The 15,255-nt window shown below is 52.3% G+C and overlaps 4 protein-coding genes across 4 annotated transcripts; 1 reads left to right on the top strand and 3 right to left on the bottom strand.

Annotated features, from left to right (window-relative positions):
- Positions 1-557: 557 nt before the first annotated feature.
- On the top strand, positions 558-698 carry CCOS01_11843 (uncharacterized protein; the record flags this gene model as incomplete). Its single annotated transcript, XM_060459994.1, has 1 exon — positions 558-698. The coding sequence occupies one exon, from the start codon at positions 558-560 to the stop codon at positions 696-698; it is 141 nt and encodes a 46-aa protein (XP_060309825.1).
- Positions 699-2,224: 1,526 nt separating this feature from the next.
- On the bottom strand, positions 2,225-2,497 carry CCOS01_11842 (uncharacterized protein; the record flags this gene model as incomplete). The annotated part of the gene is made up of 1 exon (XM_060459993.1): positions 2,225-2,497. One exon carries the CDS (start codon positions 2,495-2,497, stop codon positions 2,225-2,227), a length of 273 nt encoding a protein of 90 aa, XP_060309824.1.
- A 9,399-nt stretch (positions 2,498-11,896) lies between these two features.
- On the bottom strand, positions 11,897-14,145 carry CCOS01_11841 (uncharacterized protein; the record flags this gene model as incomplete). Its single annotated transcript, XM_060459992.1, has 3 exons — positions 11,897-11,942; positions 12,006-13,785; positions 13,851-14,145. 3 exons carry the CDS (start codon positions 14,143-14,145, stop codon positions 11,897-11,899), a joined length of 2,121 nt encoding a protein of 706 aa, XP_060309823.1.
- Positions 14,146-14,166: 21 nt separating this feature from the next.
- On the bottom strand, positions 14,167-14,532 carry CCOS01_11840 (uncharacterized protein; the record flags this gene model as incomplete). The annotated part of the gene is made up of 1 exon (XM_060459991.1): positions 14,167-14,532. One exon carries the CDS (start codon positions 14,530-14,532, stop codon positions 14,167-14,169), a length of 366 nt encoding a protein of 121 aa, XP_060309822.1.
- Between the last annotated feature and the right edge of the window lie 723 nt (positions 14,533-15,255).

Here is a 15,255-nt window from a genome sequence, read left to right as displayed (position 1 = left end):
CCTCCTCACACCCCAGGCTAGGTGGCGTCGCTGGCCGCATTTCTCTGAACGCGAGGGACGCCGTGGTACGCATTGGACAGCTCGAGAATCGTGGGACGATGACGCTCGAGCACGGTGAAGTGAGGGTCCACGGCCCCATTCAACCCTTCTTACCGGTATTCCAAGTCCCCATTATTCTCTTCTAGAAGCACAGGATCCGGAAGCTTTGGCCATATCTCGAGATTCCATCATCAAGATGTACGACTTCGATAACTTGACATCAGACGGTGGCGCTGTAATTTTCCTCAATCCTGATGTGTTCCAAACTCTGTTGCAAGCCAATTCTTAGTGACGAATCACTCACGCCACGCTTGCATCATAAGCCCTGGGAGGGTGCAGAGATTTTTTTGTGTCCGAACTTCCCCCGATCGAGAGATATGCTTGCCATGGGATACTTCAGGACGTCGTGCTTTGGCCTGGTTCCGGCATCAAGGTTCAAAGGAGAGGAAAGCAGAGAACTCGCAAGAGGCTTGGCTTGTAGGCCGGGAGCGGAGAGATATCCGACAGTTACAAACGCCATGAAGCGGCTTCCGTCCGACGCTCCTACCGTGTCTACCGGTACCACTATGGAGTCACTGTTCCGCGTGCAAGCTGTGAGCATTCTGCCATCATCCATGTGCGAATCTCGCGTCCGCGATCGACCACCACCTCACACCTAGCTCCGAACAGCACCACTTCTCTCCCGCTGGCATATGGCGACCAAAGCTTATTGCCAGCCTACAATCGGCCGAGAGAGATGACAAATGTAACTGGTTACGGTCTAGCTCGATCAAATTGGGAACTCATGTCCGCTAATCTTGTGTGACGAAGCTACGATGCGACGAGTCCCACGCTGTATTCGCGGCCCCCAACAAGGCTGCAACGACTACTCTCTCAACGTGAGGGAAGGAAGAGACTGACAGCATCGATCAGATCGTGGAAAAGTCGAGTGAAGGCGGGCTCTCTCCGAACTGCAACAAATATCCCAGCTGCGACGGCTTGGGTCATGTTACAGGTACATTAGGATGCGCAAATTGCGTACCATTAGGCGATAGGTGTTGCTACGCGCACAGCGAGCGAGAACCGAAACCAGAGCATCTCCTTGCGGCAGATCCCTGAAAGACGACTCGGGGTTTGCTTCGTGAGGTAAACCGATGCTGAGTTGTGGCTGGCGATCTCGACAGGGGTTCGCGTCAGTGCCTCGGTCTGATGGAAGTCCCGTCCTTCGGATCAACTCATCATCGTTTATTCAGCTACCAGCGGTTTGTCGCGCCAGAGAGAGAGAGAGAGAGAGAGAGAGAGAGAGAGAGAGAGAGAAAATCCCTGCTGGCCAAGTTCTTCCAGCAATGGCAAGTGTAGGCGCCGCAAGTTCAAGGTTGCTGGAATCGATCTCACTCTCGAAGGGAGTTGCGGTCTTCCTCCAGCTTGAGCGGTAATTAGCGCACGCTCGCGGCTGAGAGCGTGTTTTTGGTCGTACGTTCAAAGAACCTATTCATGAATTCTCCGCCTCCTGCTATCCATTACTTCGGTTTGTGGATGGTATACTCCGTACAACGGTCGTCCAGCCTTCTTTGCGGGGCATGTGGTTCTAGCAACCTAGTCCCTTTGGTGTTCCTGGAGGAGGCTGTCTTGGAGTTGGAGATTCATCAGCAGCGGGATCTCAAGCATCTTCATCAGGGAGTCGGGACCCTCCATTCGAAGAACAAGCGCGTTCTCGGTGGATCTTTTGGCTGGTCTCCCGCGTGGCTTCAACAGAGTTGAGGCTGTTTTGCGGTTCCCCTGAAGACTCCACCGTCAACCACCACCTTGCGTCGAGATGGCAGCCGCAGGCCTAAGCTGAGAACCCTACTGCTGTGCGGCACAAGCTCGATGAGACTGATGTTCTCGCGCGGAGGTGTTATCTGATTTCATCTGCCCCAACGCCCTGGCCGGACTTCAGAACGGCGGAAATCGCCGTCGCATACCATACCCTTATTGACCGCCATTCGCAGAGAGGCTGGCAGATTTCGAGGCTACCTAAACAATCAAATGCACGCTGCGCAGGTCTTGCAAAATGACGAGCAGGGGTGGCTTTTTTCCCTTACCTGACGCGAGTCATGATGGATAACTACGTCAACAGATCGCGACGCTTCCGACCTTTTGTTCTGTACTACACTAGGCGCAGACGTTACGTTTCCTTTCTATCAGCCCACTAATGGAGAGAATTCTAGCCATCCGTGAGTTGGCTTGTCACCGTCACCAAACTACCATACACTATCAAGCTCTGACTCGCTCGTATCCGAAGGACAGCTCGGAAGCCGTGAGCCCATGTCCATCCAGTTCCGCTCAGCGGAAGTACGTACTCACAAAAGTGCCGGCCGGGAATCCCAACTTTTTCGCTAGTCAGGCTTTGACACGAGCAGGTGTGTTTCCTGCTCCAAATACCCCTCACGAGGCCTTTGCGAGTTGGCGGTACGGCGACACCCTGGGATCGCTCCATCGAATCAGGGTCTTTGCCTGCTCGATTTGGCACAGTGCTTCTAGTGCAGCTGGATAGGATACCAGGCCGCTTGAGTCGACAAGTCGAAATATCCCCGAGATTACAAGGATTAGGAAACCAGTCATCTTGCAGCGACAGCTGGACCAAGACGCTACGAACACAGCTGGCATGGAAGCATTTGTTCCCGTCGACCGCGCCCTAACGCAGCAGTGACAGCGTTGGTCAAATAGCAAACCTATCGTCTTTTTCCGAGAAAGACGCCGTGGCCGCTGCCGCCGCCGCCGCTACTTGTTCAGCAGAGACAGACCTTCGGCTACATAGGCTCACGATCACTCAGTTGCTTTGGATAACATGGCGAACCATGACGAGGTCGCGTCAAATCTCCACCTCGAACAGCAGACCCACGATAGTCCACGTGGGAGCGGTATGCGAACCCATGCCCGACCGTATATGAGAGGTTGAGGCAATTCCTTCTCGAAAATTCGTTACGTACGGTTACACAATAGTTATGCAAGCATCTGAAGGGACACACGTCGCTAGGTGGCCACACCACTCACTCGGCGCGGTTGCTTCTAAGCTGAGGCCTGAAGCTGAGTAGGGCTGCCCTGTGCCACACCACTCCAAGACGCCCCTATCCGTACAGTGTACGGTATAAGCGAATCGGTTCGGGTTTGTGCCAGCAAGCAGAATGCAGTTATGCCCTGCACCGGGACAGACTTGTAAAAGCAGGGCTTCTGCCGGCTCCAAGTGGGGGGGCAGTCGGGGGGCCTGTTTTTCGAGTAACTGGCGCGAGAAGCGTCGGGAATACAGCTCGTCTGATCTGTCGTTCGGGTCATTGTCTCCAGCTCCAGCCTTGCTTGTTTCATTTGTGGCTGCGATGGCTAAGAGATTGAGGGCAAATTCGCAAGCCCAATCTGTATTCCGTGTTGCAACTTTGGGGCACCGTGCAGAGGTGAACCAGCCTGCCGGCGAGGTGAGCCATGCGTCTCCCTATTTCGGCAGGCAAGGGGATCGTAACAATATCGACGATGGATGTTCCTGCAATATCAAATTGTCATTTTGAATGGCAGGCAGCATCTCCGGTCCGTGGTTTGAAGGACGCCTCACGTCCGGGATGTGCAACTCGGAAGCCCTTTACGACTCAGTCAAGCCTAGGTATGACGACAGTCTTTGAGTTAAAGGACCGACTGATTCAACATGCTTCGATATGACATCTCGGCCGGGTGCCGATCATGGAGCTTTCGTCAAGTTCATCTCGCCAGCGTCGGCCAATCTCACGGCTTTGAAGGGACGACTCCTGACCAGCCTCAACCCCGGGTCCCACGGCCGTGTATCACAATCTTTTCCAACGACGCGGTCCTCTTCCGGGTGGGTCCCCCGCGGGTTGCGGAGGGCTTGCGGACTTTTTTTTCTAGCTGTGAGAGATTGGAAGCAGCGTTGCAGTACGGATATCTATCTCAAGATGCAATTGCGTCATTTGCTAACAGTTCACGACTCAAGTAAATTCGACAGAGGGTCTTGCAACTTGTCAAGTCAGATTGACGTCATAAGCAGTAATCGTGATCTTTGGGTCTGGACTTTTATGCAGCCATCACAATCCTTATGAACGACTGAGAACTACAGAGACGATGCCAACGGTCGAGCGCACCCGTTCCGCGTTCCGCCTCTCGTTGTAGTTGACAATTGCGGTTCCGCTTGCGGCAACTATCAATGCGCAACTCCAAGAACAGCCATCCTTGACAGACCCGGAGGCGGCATTCTACCGGACTTTTAACCAGAAGATAGACTACGTCTATGAATTGGGAGATGAGCTCCGGTCGCAATGCCCGTATGCGAGATTGGCCGCCATATCTTGACATAGGTTTTAGTCGCTCTCAAACTTTCACGTGTCTATGAACTCTAGCATTCTTCAAACTATCGTCAAGAAACCCGGCCAACCTGCCTCGCGTTGTGCAAAGAACGAGAGTTACATGGAGATTGTTTAGGGGAACCCCAGTTCACTCTGGAGTACTCCGTATACTTGTAGATACACATTGTGAACAATACGCAGCATTGCCATGGCATGACTGTTTCGGGAACTCCCCGGCCGACATACGTAGTACGCGCAATGGCCTGGCAACTAACCACGTAGAATGGCTTCTGGCGATCGGATTGGGGGAGGGAATGCAGCAGAGACAAGACTATGAATTGTTCTAGCCGAAACAGAACCCCTATTCTGTCGCATCAAGGAGCGCAAGACGAGTACGCGCACCGCCCTAGTAAGGGTTAAGGGAGCAAGGGCAGCACGTCCGGCGGCTCTCCTCGAAACAGAACTTCTAATTCGGGATTCAAGGTGAGGGCAGACCGCTTTCGAACTACAACGTGTCACACCGTACACTCGTCGGTGATGGGTAATACTGTAAGGATGTCTCCTGATGCGTTTTGTTGCGCTCAGTGTTGCTGCTATCCGCTATTTCCGCCGCATGAGCGTTGCTAGCGCTTGCCACGACCAGTTTCGCCCCTTGCGACGAAGCACAGTAGTATTCGTGATTTTTTTTGACAACCGTGACAACGTGGATATGTCAAGCCAGACGCTAGAGCTTCGATCGAGCGTTTCCAATGTTCTAGAGGCGAGGCTATGTCGCGCTATATGCTTTCGAGACCCGCACATGCCGCGTACCGGGCACAAGCCGGATGAGAAAATCACAAAAAAAAAAAAGCACCTGGCACTTGCATTGTGGACATCCCGGGGGAGGAGACTGAAAGGGAGGAGGTCCATACGGATATCGGACGACGAGATGGTCTCTCGCGTCGACCACAGTTGCCGATTCCCCGACCTCATTCGATATTCCCCAGTTCAACGTGCGAGCCTGTAGTTCCTTCAGAGGGCCGCAGGCGGTTGTTGCCCCTTTGCTCTTTGACCGGGCCCCCGGTGTTCATAGGAATCGGTGGCACAGGTGGGTAGGTGAGAAGCGGTCGCCACTTGACAAGGTTATGTGGAAGATATGTGGAAGACTGGAGGCTCTCCGGCTTTCGTTGCAAATGGGCACACTTTTTTCTGCTAGGCGCCTGGGCTGCTGGGATACTGAGATTCTGGAATGCCGCGTGCGAGGTATTATGTGGTTCTCTGGCACTCTGGCACTCTGGCAGTCTGTCTAGTGTACGGAGTAGAGACTCACATATTGGATTGTGAGTCTCTCTCTGTGCGATTACCGAGCGAACTAACTGTGTGTGCCTGTGTCTGATGTTTTTTTCCCTGCCTCTTGTTGAGGCTTGTTTCTGCATGACGGACCGCGTTTTTGTGGGTTTTCGCGCGGCCCCTTGGGTGATGTCTCGGGGGTGTTCTGCCGCGTGAAGGGGGGCAAGGCCAAGCACATAGGCAAGGGAATGAACCGGAGCAGACGAAGACACAGAGAGAGAGCACGGTCACGGGGTCACGAGCAACGAAGGGAGGGGGTGCGCCCATGTTCGAGACGACGGAGGAAGTGAACGGTTGAGTTTAGTTCAGGTATTGGAGGAATTTTGGATTATCTCGGGTATTACGAGAGACGAGACGAGACGAGATGGATGGGTTGCTTTTCTTTTTGGTCTGTTCTTTGGTGGTCATTTGGAATCTTGAACGGTTATTTGGTCGGAGATTTGAGTGTTGGTCAAGACGTAAGGAAGCTTTTGTGGGAGATGAATTTGCGTTTTGCGACTCAAGTCTTTGACAACTGAGTCTGAGCGAACATTGCAGAGAATATGCAAAAGTTACGGTGGGTTTCGATAGGAGTGTGTAAACCTTTGCGTGTGAATCGCGATATCGACATTTGAATATGGCCAAAAATCAGAGTTGAGAGCAGTGTTCTTTCATCACCGGAAACGCCCCGTATCTAACTGCGCTCTGTGGACTCTATAGTCTTGAGTGTAAAGAGCACTGAACATCAAGAGGCAGATTCTCTCTCGGTGGAATTACGGATATACGGACTTAGCGTTCACAGTGTGTAACTGTGTACGAAGTATGTATATCTGTTTTGTCACCCGACTCCTTTCTCTCAGTGTCTCCTCTCACCCCCTTCTTGACCGCCGTCTCGGTGTTTTGCTACGAACTAGGCTATATGATAGGGGTGTGTGTGGTTCACGATCGTGACCTCGCCTTACCTCATCCTCGAAGAAAAAAAACCGCGTGACTAACCGTGTGTCCACCGCCCTTCGGGTTGGGGTCAAGGGAAAAGAGGGGTAAGGTAATGCTGGTGAAAATTCTGCAACGCGTTTTTTTTTTTCTTCTTCTTATGCTTCTCGTGACTTCCAAGACTGGTTGGGAGAAAGAGGGAGAAGTGACACGGTAGTTAGCAAGCAGTCTTGGGAAGCAAATTCGGAGTCTGGCGGGTGACGAGGTCATGATGCGTTTTTGGTGAAGAAGCAACGAGGGGGAAGGTGACGTTTGATGGAGATGCAGGCGGGCGACTGGTTAACGGAGACATGAACACCTTCTTCGTTGTTTTACATCAATATTGAAAGTAAAAAGTGAAGAAGTATGTATATATATCCCGAATATAAAAGTAGGTTTTTATAGCAAAAGATCATTGACCAGCCTGGGGGTCGAACCCAGAATCTCCTGATACCTATATTCTCCCACATGTGCTCGTCCAGCCAGAGCCGCACGATTTAGTAGAAAGAGTCGTAGTCAGACGCCTTGCCATTGGGCCAACCGGCCGTTCGTTATTGGAACGTGATAGATCTGTTGCGGGATCTGGATTTGTGTGGTCCCCTTCGCGGAGGTGGGTTGATCTTTGTGGGCTTTGTGTTTGTGGACTCGAAGGTGGGCGCGCCGCCGGCACGGGAGGATTCTCTGGTGGTGAACGGAGTGGACCGTGGAGGGACGGGAGGGGATGTGGACTTTTCTGATGGAGATCTGCTTGGTTTTAAGTTATGGGTGATTTGATGGATATCGTGGAGGATGTGCGTTTTGGTCTTGGCTTGAGGTCCCAGTTAAACCACATGAAGTTGAAAGTTGCGTGTGGGAAGATCACGAGGCTGTGATCATGGTCGGTGTAGTTTGATCAAAACTCGGGATGTCCCTCATGTAGGACTGGATGAAAAGACAACGCTGCAACTGCTTGCTCTGACTGGGTTCCAGTATCTCTCTACTCGAACCGCATGTCGTTTCTTCTATGCTTAAACTAGAGCGGCAGACGTGGGCCCGTGAAAATGGCCTGAGTGTTGAACTATGAGAACTCTGGTGAAGAGCATAACGGGCCAGACCTCTTGGTAGCGTGGATTCATTTGGCTCTGTCTCTTTAGTCCCACAAGTGTTTGACGAAGAAGAACATCAGGTTGCCCTCTCCGGTGGCGCTCAACGTATCCAAGACGCGTCAGAGACATCATAGCGGCTGCTCCGGCTTCATTATGATTCCATGTCTTCATCGAACCTCAAGTTGGATCTTGCTAGAACTACGGCGTAGATGGCTATTTTTTTGCTTTGTGGAATCGAATCACTTTCCTTCATAGCACGATCCATGCTGGTTTCTGCAGATATTCCTGGAGGATTGGTCTTGAAATAGTTTGTGGCGATGACTCTAGACAAGGCTACGGTGCCGAGACGTCGAGTATGAGACGGGCTACCCAACTGATGAATTAATAGACTACTGCGCTAAAGGCATGTTCTTCTCGGTTGACAGTTACCCAAAGCTCTTTGCCTGACGCATATCATGATATTCAATTAACCACGTACAAGTAGAGGCATTTCCAGTGTGAGAAGACGGAGACGATGGAACCCCGTGATGTGGAAAGTTTGACTTCAATCTTTGATGATGAGTTCCAAAGACACGTATGTGGTTGTTTTGTTGCTGATCCCGTGATGAGTCACCTGTGGTTTCCACAGTTACGTTTGGGAGTGCTACATTATCCCAAATGAAGCAGCCACGAAGGCTGTAAAGCCCGAAGAGCTAACATGGGAATAACTAGGAAAAGCTGAGTCTGCCCCAACGAGCCGTCTTTGTTTTATATTGAGCTAGATACAAGGTCACTAGGATATTCAGTCTATCTCTTCGGTGTGTGAAAGATGAAACCATGTCCGAGAGGGGGAGACGGAGGTGACGATGAGTAAGAGCAGTTGTGACAACGGCTTGGTCCAGCAGCTCCCATCATACGCAATGCCGCAAGGAGGAGTACAAGTGACATCTCAGCTTCCGAGCTCTCCGTGAGGTCAACGTCAAAGGTAGTCGCAGGCACGTAGGCGGGACAGACATGAATGGCCGGGCAACGTGGACACGAGGAGTGTTGGTCAAGCAGAGCTTCATGTTGTGAGAATTTGGCTTCTCAGACGCTGTTCCTGGTACCTACGAATAGTGCCAGTAATGAGGGTCGTATCGTTGCGGACTTTGTTGCCGCAAAGAAGCGATGGCTGAGTCCATCCCATACATCATTTCACCTAGCCTCCCCTATCGCAGTCTCAAAGGCCCACGTGACCGGCCACATTGAATAAGAGAGTGAGCTGGTCACAAACCTCATAGATTGCTCGTGTCACACGATGGGACGACAACGAAGGTTCATACAGTAATAATCTTGCCTCCTTCAGGGTTGGTTTCCAGTCTACTGGCAATCTTTGGGGCTGCCTCTTCTGCAAAGTCGTTCCTGGCTCAATTTTGATTGTGTTCCAATGGCCTAGAGCGGTCTCGCATACGTTGATATTCCAGACAATAGTAATGTTAATATCATACCTCGAATACATAAGGAGGCAGGAAAGAAGTCAAGAAGAGATCTCGAAATTGGGTTCAGAACTCCTTCATTTTCGCCAGTCAACGACTTGGTTGATACCTCGTCCCTACATACTGGTAAGTCCATATCGACGGCATCACTTTGTGGAGATTGGACACCGCATGACGTGTGTACAAGTACTAGTTGCCTGTCCTGAAAGGGAGTATGTCCCAGCTATGCAAAAAAACACTGTCATCGTTTCGTCTCGCAGGCCTCTTATCATCGCCACGAGAGCACACTACTTAAACTGCATGGGGTCTTTGATGGTACGACATTCCGATACGGCCTTCCCAAGATTACATACAAAAAGCCCATCGAAGCTTTGGTACAGTCCGGCTGTGACCTATCTAAGATATTTCAATTTATCTATGACGAAGTCCCCGGAAAGCCCACATAAGACCTAAGAGATGAGCAGACACAATCCTCGCCGCCGCCTAGCATGTAAAGAAAGCCCCCAAACACCTGATTGTCTCCCCTTTTGTTTTGTATTTCGTCGTACTTGTCTCGACTTCGGACGTGCTTGTAGATTTCTCAGCCGGTAGCTTTACCCAGAGAACCAACAACCACCCCGGAAGGAAAATTCTCTGTGCAAACAAATCTGGAATTTCATTCTCTCATTCATGGACTTGAACTCTACCCAAATAACAAGGCATACAACTAACGTGACTGGTTTCGTACACATCACTTCCATCTTCTCCTCCTTACAGCCCCTGAGATCATCCTCACCTCGCACACAGGAGCCGTTGTCAGTCATGGAGTTTCTTCTGCACCTCTAACCTATTTTGACGCTGGGAGGGGAAATACTCGTAAGGCCTGCTCAAGACGAAAAGGTGTTAAAATCGCGCTCAACCCGCTCAGAGACTCAACCTGAACCTGGACCAGTGAAAGCTGCTTGCCCAGAGGCCCAGGTCCCTCGACTAGTCGGTGAGCATATCTACACCCAAACCCGGGCTTCTATCACAAAGTAGAGATGAAAGGGCTCTGGTGTGACTTCCTCGCATTCACGTCCACCACACTTGAGCAAAATAGAAGTTTGCCCTGAATTGTACCAAACCCTGCAACAGAGGCCTCATCAAGCCCAATGACCCCCCCCCCCCCCAAAAAAAAAAAAACCTGGAGCTCTCCATATCAAGAACGCCATCTACAGACTGGCGCGTCAGTCTACTCCCGCGTCATTGTCCTCTGAGCGTAGTCTCTTAGGTGAGTCTCAATTGCACATGAAATTTCGTTCATCGGCACGACGAGATGGATTCAAGAGTTGGCAAGTTAGCCTCGGCGGAGACGGTACATGTATTTGTCGTCACCACCAATTCCGAATTTCAAAACACCTAGCTTTCACCGTGAGGAAATCAGAACGAGACGCCAACTAACTCATGCGTACGAAAAGAACAGAGGAGAAAATACATGGACAAATTACCTCCCTCATTGGCTTCTCCTCAACTATTCCCTTGTCCCTTTACCCCCACAACACAAACGTGATTCAAACAGAGGAAATTCCCAGACGGCTATACAAAGAGGACCACCGAACGCCAACCTACACGGGAGCTCTTACTGCTAGACAATCTTCAGACGAGTTTTCACTCTCAAGGCCAAACCATCTTCCTCTCCGTCTTGGTGAACCCTTTTTGGGGGGGGACTTTTGGTCCTCATAAACAACCCTCTTCCACCATTCCCGCCACCACTCCAAGGCCTTTCTTCTTCGGTCGCCGGAAAGAAAGGAGCGTGAGTTCTATCGCTCTTCCGAAGTTCCAGTAGACAAGGATGCATCACCCCCTGAGAACTCAGGATAGCTCGAGGGGTGGGTGTGGAGGGGTGGGGGGTTGGTTTCCTACTCCAATACACAAAGGCCGAGATATCACCAAACGAGACAAGAGAACCTCAACCGAGCCGCGAGGAAAGGCGTCACGACGAGGCAGGGGCAAACACGGACGATCGGGATTCGGTCATGGGCTAGCGTCATCTGCTCGAACCGTCGAAGTGTATTCACGCAGCAGACAAAATTCCGAAACAATTTTATATAGTGTAATCCCGTCGTTGACCAAAATCTCTCCGACTTGTCCCTTGCCTTCGACCCAGCAAAGAGTCTTGTAAAAGCTACGAATCGAAATTACTTGTAGATACGCAGACCCTCTTGGTCAGGAACAGATAACAAGAATTAAGCATCACGCAAATGAAGAATTTGCCCACTGCAAAACCAATTGCAAAGTCTGAAGGATTCTATACCTATCCTTTCCAGAGTATCGTACAGGTCGGGCTGCCAACTCGTCATAGTACAGACGAGAAAACATCCTAGACGAAAGGCCAAAGGGATCTTCGCAGGCTCGCTCGCAGTCAGGTCCTCCCTCCCTGCTATCTTCTCTCTCCCTCACTCTCTGTGCTGGTATCCGTTCTCCTTCTTCATTATCAAGCAAGAAAAACACAATAAAAAGCATCCCTCCACGCCTCACCCCGAGGTTTTTTGATATGTCCCTAAAACTCCAGAACACAATGTGTGCAGCCTTGCTACAGAAAAAGAAACGTGAATAATGGACCGAGAGGCGGTCAATGTCACAACCTGACATAATTCCCATGCCTGCGCTGTTGTCGCCGTAGTCGTTCAGGAAGGGCAATCTAACCCCCCTGAAGGACTTGATGAAACCAGAAACCAGTCATCGCCGTGTTCGCGCAGGCCAAATCTTGGAACTACTTGAGCATGGAGTGGGTGCGAATGCCCTTGGGGCCAAGCTCGCTACGGAAAAGTTAGCAAAGCTACAATGATACGGATAGTGAAGGTAATGGAGAGGAAACATACTTATAGTCGACTCTGCTTAGGCTGGCTTGACGCTGAGCCTCGAGACCGGCCATATCGAGATTGTGCTGGCAGAAAGCGATGCGCGCAGCAACCTGCGCTCCCAGGAACATGGCCTCCTCGAAGCCGTTCTTGTTCCACTCGCTGAGGTAGGTGGGCAGCGTCGCCAGCTTGATACTCGTGGGCGTCTGGCTGTGGAAGTGATGGCCCGCAACGGAGTGAGTACCGTTAGGACCGGCATCACCGCTGGGACCCGGAGTGCCCTGGTGCTGAGCGGAAGCCGTGGTCGCGGCCTGAAGCAGGGGGTTGACGCCCGAGGAGCCGGCGGCGGCATTAGCAGGGAGCTGGTGTGGGGCGCCCGTGAAAGAGCCCGTAGGAGTCTGTGCACCGGTGCCAGTGGGAGTCGCGATGTTAGACGGCAGCTCCGAGGTGAACATTGTCGCCGTGCTGGGAGAGATGAGGTGGCGAGCCAAGAGGGTCTGGACAATGTTGTCCTTCAAACCGCGGAGGCGAGCGCCATTGCCGACGAAGACAAGGTTGTCCCAGCACGGAGGGCGCATGTACATGTCGTCGATGCCTTGGATAGTGCGGTAGATTGTGGTTACGATGCGGTCGATCTCGCCACGGTCAGCAAAAGTGAAGCGCTCGAGACCGACCTCAATATCGCGGCGGATGCGCTTGGCCTGCATCTGAGGAGCACCGTTGGTGGCGGGAGAGGCCTCTGCAGGGATCGTAGCGGAATGGCCGTTTGTGCCATTCGTCTCGGGAGCCGTGACTGGGGCGGGAGCGGGAGCTGCACCATCCGTTACCGCTGCCGGAGCCGAAGACTCAACGGGCTTGACGTCGCTCTCGGCGGTAGCGAGAACTGTCGCATCGGCGGGCTTGGTGTCATCTGTCATCTCAACGTCCTTGGACTCAGTCGCGCCACCCGCCTCTTCTTTCTTGGACTCTTCCTTGGTCTCTGGTTTGGGCGGCTGAACCTCCTCCATGACGACTTCTTCGAAGTGGAAGGTGTTGTGAGTTCTCTTGGAGTTGGGCAGACGAACCGGCTTCGCAGCCTCGGCTTCCTGAGTAGCCTTGGCTTTTCTGCCACCCTTTTGTTTCTCCTTCTCCTTCTTGGCGAGGAACTCACGTGCATTTCCGCTCGTCACAATGGACGCCACATCGAGAACACCCTCCTCGGCCGCCTTCTCCTCAATCTCCTCCTCGGCGGCAGGAACAATCGGTTGCGCAGTCGGTGCGGTAGTGGGAGCCGCCTCGGCAACAGGTGCGCTGGCAGGAGCTCCTGCCGTTTGAGCTGTGGGGAGATCCATGAGAATAGAGCTGTTTGGCGCATATGGTAGCACCTCGCAAATGTGGCTCTTCTTCAGCTGCTCCGCCATGTCGTACTTGAAGTCTTTATCCTTGAGCTTCTCAAGGAGCTTGCGCGTGAACATGTCTCCGCCCGAGATGAAGCGCTCCGGGGTCGGGGAACCGAGCTCTCCATGGTTGACCACGCGGCCGTCGTGTATACATGTGACGTCGACCTTTTCGTAACCAATATCCACCACAGTGAGACTGGGCCACTTGAGGCCGTATTGGGTAGCGATACCGCTGTGGATCATGCAGAGGGAAGGGGTGCGAGTCTTTTCGAAGATATAGCGCGCGATCGTCTCGGTGTCGGGGCGGCACCATTGAGGCGAGGCCATGAGCATGATTGGGGTATTGTGGTAGGTGGTGGTGAGCATGCTGTGAACATGGTCAAGGAACGCCAGGAACGCCTCCATATTAACAATGCGACCGCCTGTTACAAGACATCAATTAGCAGCCCAAACGTGAAAAGGAGCAGCAGCAACCGAAAAATCGCACCTTGCATAGGGTAGACAGCTCCTTCGTCCGAGTCGGTATCCTCAACCCACTCGTAGTCATCATCGTCGGTCCGCGGGCCATCGATGGCAAGCGCGACATTGGCATTGGCCTTCTTGCGCTTAAAGGTGTGAAAGGGCCGCCACTCGTCCGTCTCAGCGTCCTTGAACATGCGTGTCGGGATACGATGGACGGGCGGGGTGAGCTCGCCGCATCCCAGCTGGGCCATGGTGGTCTTGCTGCCGGGACAGATGATGAGGACCTGGTCCTCGCGGAACTTGCCCGTCTGAGTCGACATTTTGCCGGCGCGCGAAGCTTTCTAAGCACCGCTGGGAGTGTCCGTCAAGTTGTCGTTGTTGTGCGCGGGATTTCCTGGCGTGCGCGGGGTTTTGGCAGCGCCTTTTCTCGGAGTCTTCGTGGGGGTAATAAGAATCGTGGGCTGGCGAGGGCGCGGACGAAGTCGAGTCGCGTAAGAATTGGCGACGTGCTCAGAGTCGCTATCGCTGTTGCTGCCTCTGCTGCTGCTGCTGCTGTTGGCACCTGGGCTGCCACTGCCACAGCCAAAGCTGGAACTGGCTGGGAAGGTACCATGGATGGTCCGAGCCACAGACATCGCATCATTGTTTCTCCGAGCTCTGCAGCCATTGCAGGCACATCCCACTTTGATGTCTGAGTTGATTCTCATCTTGAGATATGTTGGGGTTGTGATGTTTGTGTGTGAGGAGAAAGAGGTTGATGATAATTCCGCAAATCTCAAAGCGTTAATGGAAAAGAAGGGATTGAGGTCAAAACAGGGCATGGAGCAAACCACCACCCAAACGGACCACCTAGGCAGAGAAAGGCACCCGGCCCTTTGCCTCGAGCTCTGCCGACTTCACCTTCATGAACGGCTTCACCTTTGTACGCAAGGCGTGTAAACATGTGACTTCACAATGCGAGTGTGAGATCTGGAATCACGGCTAGTCAGATTGGTCTGAATGATTGATCATTATCTTTAGGCAATAAGTCGAAGACTAGGCTATCTGTCCTAGGTGACCAGGGGCACCCCTTTTATAGCAGTCCAGCTCCATTGAATTCTTTCACAGCACCTTGTTTGCTGTAAAGCATCGCCCCGATATCTACACACAATCCTGTCTCCAATTCTCTTGACCTTGTTGACCCTCAGGTACACTTCTGTGCTGGCCTTCCCCATGGTATGGTGTTGTTGGTGCCTCCTTTTGCCGGCCTATTTGTTCTGTACACCCATAAACGCCTTTTGCCTGTCATAAAGTTGGTCGTGATTTATAAACTGTGTGGTATCCTTAACCGAGGATTCCAGTCCCAAAATGTCCCAAACGCCTGGTACACATCTTGAGTGATGAATGTGACACCTGAAGGACCCCCAAAAGGTGCCATGGCGCCTGTGTCG

The sequence above is a fragment of the Colletotrichum costaricense genome, assembly GCF_030867565.1.
Source record: "Colletotrichum costaricense strain IMI 309622 chromosome Unknown Scaffold_13.1, whole genome shotgun sequence".
Lineage (NCBI taxonomy): Eukaryota > Fungi > Ascomycota > Sordariomycetes > Glomerellales > Glomerellaceae > Colletotrichum > Colletotrichum costaricense.
The sequence above is the reverse complement of the archived record's forward strand: the minus strand, read 5'-3'. Positions and strand labels throughout refer to the sequence as shown.